This window comes from Hipposideros armiger, unplaced genomic scaffold (assembly GCF_001890085.2).
Source record: "Hipposideros armiger isolate ML-2016 unplaced genomic scaffold, ASM189008v1 scaffold_282, whole genome shotgun sequence".
NCBI lineage: Eukaryota > Metazoa > Chordata > Mammalia > Chiroptera > Hipposideridae > Hipposideros > Hipposideros armiger.
In genome coordinates this window covers 2,039,826-2,046,905 of record NW_017731632.1, presented here as the reverse complement: position 1 = coordinate 2,046,905, position 7,080 = coordinate 2,039,826, and the positions used below count along the sequence as shown (strand labels likewise).

At 55.4% G+C, this 7,080-nt stretch overlaps 1 protein-coding gene across 9 annotated transcripts in view; it reads left to right on the top strand.

Annotated features, from left to right (window-relative positions):
• The window catches only part of PCGF3 (polycomb group ring finger 3), a 48,381-nt gene that overhangs the window by 15,747 nt on the left and 25,554 nt on the right, over positions 1-7,080 (top strand). For 6 of the 9 annotated variants that reach the window (XR_002125692.1, XM_019658052.1, XM_019658058.1 and 3 more), the window contains exons 1-4: positions 1,686-1,824; positions 3,369-3,465; positions 5,781-5,836; positions 6,954-7,064. Coding sequence is in view for 8 of the 9 variants with exons in the window: in XM_019658052.1 (XP_019513597.1) it covers positions 1,686-1,824; positions 3,369-3,465; positions 5,781-5,836; positions 6,954-7,064 (403 nt within the window). In the remaining variant the exon portion in view is untranslated. Of the gene's footprint in view, positions 1-1,685; positions 1,825-3,368; positions 3,466-5,780; positions 5,837-6,953; positions 7,065-7,080 lie in introns of those variants that run through there. The other 3 variants (XM_019658056.1, XM_019658054.1, XM_019658055.1) reach the window with 1 other exon arrangement.

Sequence of the window (7,080 nt, the reverse complement as noted above, 5' to 3'; positions counted from 1 at the left end):
TGATGGAGACGCGGACCTGATCCCGGTGGAGAAGACGCGGACCTGATCCCTGCAGAGGCTTAGAGGCCCTGTCTTGCCAGTGTTGTTGTGGGATTTGTTTCTGGCTTTGGTTTCCGTTTGGCGGTTGGTTATTCGGTGGAAGGAGGGGGTCGCGTTGCTGAGCGTTGCTGTGCGTTGCTGAGTGTTGCTGTGCATTGCCGAGTGGACAGAGTGTTAACACGTCGCTGAGCGCATCCTCGTACTCCTAGTTGCCGGTGGGGAACTGAAGACGCAGTGCCATGCCGTGCCGTGCAGGCCAGCCTGGGGACCTCACTCCCGGGGCCTCAGTGGCATCACAGGACACTTAGGACTGGCACCCTCCCTTTCTGCTTTGCTTGCTGTGAATGTGTTGGGGGTTTATCTTCTCTTAGGTGTTACCACCTTTTCCCAGCCCCACGGCGGTGCTGAGCCGCATCCCAGCTCGGAGTTCCCTGGCCGGGGCTTCTGCAGTACTTGTGAGGACAACGTGCAGCCCTCGTGGGTCAGGCCTTACCAACTTGAGGTCGTGTTCTGTGGGGTTCGAGTAGCAGGACTGGTCGGCCTATAGAAGCCCCTGTAGAATGTTCCTCAGCTCCACATCATCTCTCTTAAAATACTACTAAGAGCAGCAAACTGTGTCCCACAGACATACCTGGGTTCACAGCAGGCAAGGTCACCTCCTGTGAGGACCGTGAAGGGGCCAAGGAGAGATTTGAGTGAGCAGCCAGAAGTGCTTCTTCTGTGTTGAACGTACTTCCTGTGGAAATGTCAGAGTGTCATGGCTGGTTCTGCGTGGGAGTTGAGTCTGGCGAGCTTGCTGAATGCATGAATTCGCTCGTATAGTTCGCTAATTCTCATGGGTTTGCGTATAGGGGATGGTCACGTCCAGGTTGCCCCGGCCCTCTAGCCCTGCACCTACTCTTCTGTCTGTGGAGCCCTGACGAGGCCCCCACGCCTCACCGTGCTGCCCAGTGGTGAGCACAGACCTCTCTCCCCCTGGTGCCTCATCATCGGAGGTCCTGAGTCGTGTGCCTTTTTTCCCCCTTTTTAAATAGCGTTGAACCCAGCGGCCCTGAGCCATGCGTATGTGCTGTGGCCTCCGGGTGAGGCCCACGCTGCCTGGCTGGCCATCTGCCTGCCCTTGCCGCACGGCCAGCCGCCCCGGTGACGCTACTGGCCCTTTAGGTCGCAGTATCAGTCTCTGGTCCCTTTGTCGGAGTTCTGTCAGCACTGCTCGTTTTGAAACCCGTCGCTGGAGTCCTGCTCTGGGTCAGGCACCTGTATGTGTCCTTCCTGCTGCTGTAACAAATCACCATGAGCTCGGTGTCTAAAGCAACACACACGTGTTACCTGGCCGTTCAGATCACAGGTGCAGAACGGGGCTCATGGGCTCACGCCTAGGTGTCCAGGCCTGGCTCCTTCTGGAGGTTCCAGGGGAGAACCCCAGGGTGCCCGCATCTCAGCTTGTGGCCCCAGCATTATGCCAGCAGGCTGGATTGTTACCGTGTCTCACAGATGGGAAGTCGACACGTCTTGGACTTACTTAGCCCAGGTGTGCAGCCGGCCTCTGCTGCTGTCTACACCCTGAGCCGCCTCATACTGCTACTTGATTTACATTGAACCTAAACCTTTGATGAAATACACCAGAGTATTTTAGACATTAATTAATGTGCATTTTTCTCTTGCAGAAGCCAAAGATGTTGACCAGAAAGATTAAACTCTGGGACATAAACGCCCACATCACCTGCCGTCTGTGCAGCGGATATCTCATTGACGCGACCACGGTGACTGAGTGTCTGCATACGTGTATGTGCAGAATATTCTGGAATGTGGCTTTTGACAGTTTCTAGCTGTGACTTCTTTGATATTTTCGCTTTTTTTTTTTTTTTTTACCAAAAGCTTTTTTTAAAGATTTTATTAGGGAATTGGGGGAGGGGAACAGTGTTGGGGAATTGGGGAAGGGGACCAACCAAGTTGTTGTTCTTCAGTCTTCGTTGTGGAGGGCGCCAGTTGCCGTCTGGCTTCCCGTCGGCAGCTCGTGGCCTCTGAGCTCAAGGTGCTGAGTTCAATCTTAGTTGCAGGTGGACGAAGCCACCATCCCATGTGGGAGTCGAACCAGCAGCCTCGTTGTTAAGAGTGCACGCTCTATCCACTGAGCCATCTGGGTGGCAGCTCAGCTCAAGGTGCTGAGTTCAGCTTTAGTTGCGGGTGGGCAAAGCCCACCATCGAACAGGCAATCTTGTTGTTGCACCAGCTGAGCCATCCTGCCACCTGTTGGCAGCTCATCAGTAGCTCAGCTCGGGCGCAGCATCACTGGCCCATGTGGGAATCAAACCGGTGTCCCTGTTGCTCAGAGCTCACGCTCTTAAGGCAACTCATAACCAACTGAGCCACTTGGCTGGCCCCAAAAGCTTTTAGCTCAAGCACAAAGCAGGGCACAGAAGCAGAAATAAAGAGGGTCTTGAAGATTAATCAGAAAAATGATTTCAAATTGAAAATACTGTGGATAATTTCAACAGGTGTCATTTTAAGAAAGCTAAATACAGGAAAATTTCAGTTACTTTCATATAACAGCTAAACTGGTAACTGGTATGACAACATTCATTTCCAGTGGGCAGAAATGTTATTTTTAAAATTTCTAAATGAATTTCATAAACTTTTAAACAGAGCAGTCTGGAGGTCCACTGCTCTCACGCAGCCAATAAGCCCGTGTTTGATTTTTGGCAGACTCTTAGCTTGTACTGAGCTTGGACTTTTTTCTTTTTTAAGTGTCACCTCAACTGAGAGGGCAGGCGGCATAGTTTACCTGGGACTAAGGATGCTGGAATGCCAGGAAGGTCCGTCCACCGACTGCTGGCAATTTCTTTGGACCCTTAAAATAAAACGAACGGCTATAGTACAAACGATTTTTCATCCCATGTTTTGAACTTTAGGAAATAAAATACTTGCCAATTTTGATAGAATTGTTATTTTAAAGTTAATTGTATATTTAGACACTGGTGGGCATGATTTGTTATTTTCACTGAATTTTATGGATGCACAAAGCAGACCTTGTGATCTTTCAGGCTAACTTAGAAGAATGTTAGCTGTTGGCCCCTGTGGTGAGAGCAGACGCGACTCTGGGCCGCGGCCGCCCCGTCCTGACACACGTCCTCCCTCTTGTCCCTAAGCCTCCAGCCTGTCGAGCGAGGCAGCGGGCTGAGCAGTGGGACGCCGGCCCTGTGGGGACCTGGCAGGTGGTGCTCGCTGCCACACCCCAGGGTGTGGTGCCCGCTGGCCGTGGCATGGGCTGAGGGCGGCGGCGGCTCGATTGGGCGCTAGCTTTCTGACGGGAATGTGCTTTGACGCAGTCTGCCGGAGCTGCCTGGTGAAGTACCTGGAGGAGAACAACACGTGCCCCACGTGCAGGATTGTCATCCACCAGAGCCACCCGCTGCAGTACATCGGGTAAGGACGGCCGCGACACGAGCACGCGGCCCACGGCTCCCGCTGCTCTGGCTCCAGCTGGGCCGCTGCGATCCCCCCGGAACCAGCCGTCTTTCTCTGGCTTCACGCTCAGTTGGCCGAAGTCGGTCTGAGGTGGGCAGTGGCCCTGGACCCGCCTTCCTGCCACAGGACAGTGATCCCAGATCGAACTGCCCCCTTCCTGGGGTCTTGGGGAGACCGGGCCCCTTGGAGTCAATGCAGTTTCCGAGGGGGCAGGAGGTGCTTATGTGTGGCTCTTGGGCACAGTTTTAAGTGACTTCCAGATGTAGGGCCCATTCTAAGGGAAGTGACACGCTCCCCACGCCACCTGGGAACAGCACAGGTCGGACTGAAGTAAATTTTGACGGAAGAGAGGTGTGTGTTTTCACTCCTAAGGTTGTACCATGTGTCGTGTGCGCAGAATATAAAAACAGGTGAGCAGCTTAAAGCAGCACAAGGAGAAACTGTTCCCATGCCCAGAAGTGGAAAACGCCAAGCCCAGGAGCCCCCCAGGCCCGGGAGCCCCCCGCCAGGCCTGGGAGCCCCCCACTAGGCCCAGGAGCCACCCCCAGGCCTGGAAACCCTCCCTCGGCCCATCTTCTCTCTGTCCCCACCACGGGCCAGCCCCAAGCAGCAGTGTGGGCACAGCTGTCCTCCAGCCTCCTCCAGGCGGGACCAGAATGTTGTTACAGGTGGACATAGCAGGTGTCACTCTCGCAGGTGTTGCTCAGGGCCTGTCACACAGCATCTCCGTCCACCGCCCCTGGGAGCGGAGTGACAGGTGGGGTGCCTTCCCGCACCCTCCTGCCGGTCGTGTGGTGTGGGCTTCCGCCCGCATGGTCTGCGGGCGCCTGTGTCTGGCATCGCAGGTGTGGCATTTTGCCAGGGAGGGTGTGGAGGGGCCTCTTGGCCCGTCGCCCCCCATTGTCAGTCAGCCTGGACCTCTTCCCGACGTTACCCATCCATCTGCATCTGGGGAGCTGGCTGTTCGTGGCTGCGTCATGGTCCTCCTGGGTCCTTGGTTTTCATCCTTGCGCTTGGAAGAAGTGCTTCATGTTTCCTGGGCCCTAGTTGGCACACGTGCACATTCCCTGTCTTGGGGGTGTCGTGCGCAGAGCTGGGTGTCTTGCTTTCCCGACGTGAACCACTGAGGACAGGTGGGGGCGGCTGTGGAGACGGCTCCTCTCGTCGGCGTGTGGGTCCCACCCCTGTGCTCTGGGGTGGGCAGGGCTCAGGGCGCAGTGCGGCTGCCCCGGGCATGGGCCTCTGTGCGGTGACCATGTGGTGACTGGGGCCAGGGGGCTGCACAGATAGATGCTCAGCCTGAAGCCCACTCTCCCGGAAGCCTGTCCTCTCCTTCCTGCTTTTTGGGCTCCGCCTGGAACTGCACTGGCCCGGGGTGTCACCGGCTTCCTGTCCTGACGCCAGCAGGAGCCTTGTCCCCACACTGCCGGCCGGCCGGCCACCTGCTCTGGCTCTGCTATCACCAAATGACCGTGCGGTCGTCTGGGAGGGCTGGGGCGGGGGACTGGCGGTGGTGCGGGACGGGGGACAGACGAAGCCCGGCTCGCACGTCTGGGCCTTGCCGTGTAGCCCAGGGCTCTGGCCGTGTGGGCCCGGTGGAGCCTGCACGTGAGTGCAGTGAGGGGTGCTGGCAGCCTGGGGCGTACACGTGGGAGCCGCAGAGGTGGCCTCCGTTTCAGGGGCTCCCACCCTGCACGCTGGGCCCTGTGGTCCTCGGCCAGGCAGGTTGCTCAGGGGACCAGGTGTCAAGCTCTGGCAGCGGTTCAGCCCAGTCTCCTCTCCTTGTGGACCGGACGAGGTGTACAAAAAGCCAGTGGGGGTGTTGTGGGGCGCACTGCGAGTGTCGTGTGTGTGTTACCCATGTGTACACGTGATTGAGTGTCACCGTGGGAAGTATGTTTCTTAGCGTGGGTCATGGTCAGGAAGGTTTGAGAAGCCTGCTTTGGTCTGGCCCAGCATGGGCTGAGCTGTCCCTGGAACCTTCCAAGTCTGGGGTCCACTAGTACTTGCACCGTCCAGCAGGCAGAGGGCACTGGTCACCAAAAGGACCTCGTCTGTGTTGTTACTTGAAATGTTCATAAGCAGCTAGACCGAAAATTAAGTGGCGCATCAGTTCAGGTCACATGAAACTTGCTACCACAAACTTTTTTAAAGTGCAAAGTAGGAGCAAAATTCAGCCGAAGCCGCAGATTGGTGTGTGACATTGCTGAGTGGAAAATGTGCGAGATGATAGCACCCACGTTTCCGGCTCACCCGTCCTTTCTCTTTGCCAGTCATGACAGGACCATGCAGGACATCGTTTACAAACTGGTTCCAGGCCTCCAGGAAGGTAAGTCGCAGTGTCCGCAGGGCGGCTCTGGGCTGACACGAGCCCCTTCCGTGGCACAAGCACCATCCCTCGTCCCTGCCCTCCCCTCGGCGGCATCGGATGTGCTGGTTCATCTGTTGCCTGTCACTCATCTGCTTCTTGATTCCGGAAGCGCTGGGCGCATGTGCGGGCTGACCATGTTTGGGTGGTGGGGGCACAGCCTGCAGCAGGGGTGCCCTAGAACTGACCTGTATTTGAAGTCAGATCTCTCTGAGAGTGAAGAAGCAGTCATGTGGGGCAGGTATCCTGGAGGGGAAGTGGCTGCTCTGTTTAAAACCCCTGTGCATCCATGCCCGGCCCGAGCTGAGCTGCCGCTGAGCTGCCAACAGGTGGCAGGATGGCTCAGCTGGGAAAAAAACAACCCCCCCCCCAAAAAAAAAATAAAAAAATATATATATAAATCAGTCAATCAATCAAACAAACAAACAAACGCCTGTGCAGTTTTGCATGCCGAGGCTGTCTCTGCCTTTTGGGGGGTGGGAGTGGGGGTGGGGGAAGCACATCCGTCGGTCGCTAAGTTCATTCATTGCAGACGCTGGGCTGGCGGGTCCACTTTCGGAGGTGAGGCATGTGAGGGACTCTTGTGGGCTGTGTTTTCTCGTTAAACTTCAGGAGAGGGTTCTAGTTTACAACACGGCTTACTCGGTTAGTCAGTGGGTGTACAACTGGCCGTTAACACTCGGGGTAACTCTGTAAAAGCCTCCTTTTACTTTGCACAGAACTGAAATTTCCTGAGCAAATGTAGTACTTAGAAACCCTTATTTATAGTAAGGCCTTTCTCCCAGGAACAGCAAGGACTGCATCAGAGTAAAATACTGACACCTTAATAAGTCATCCTAGAGTATCTTAAACATAAAAAGTGGCAGGAGCAGAGGCCCACAGAATCCTGGCGTCTGTCCGGAGCTGGCGGCCGCTCGGGACTCTGGGAACCACGGCCTAAGTTTGTCGTCTCATCAGTAGCAGCTTTCAAACTTTGTATTCCCCGTCTCGGTTTTCTTCATGCGATATTTGTAAACAGTTTCAATGAGATTCAGTGCCCACTTAAGATTAAAGGTTATGTGTTAATTTTATTTAATAGCGGAAATGAGAAAACAGAGGGAATTCTACCACAAATTGGGCATGGAAGTGCCTGGAGACATCAAGGGGGAGACTTGTTCTGCGAAGCAGCACCTGGACTCCCATCGCAACGGTGCGTAGGGCGTGTG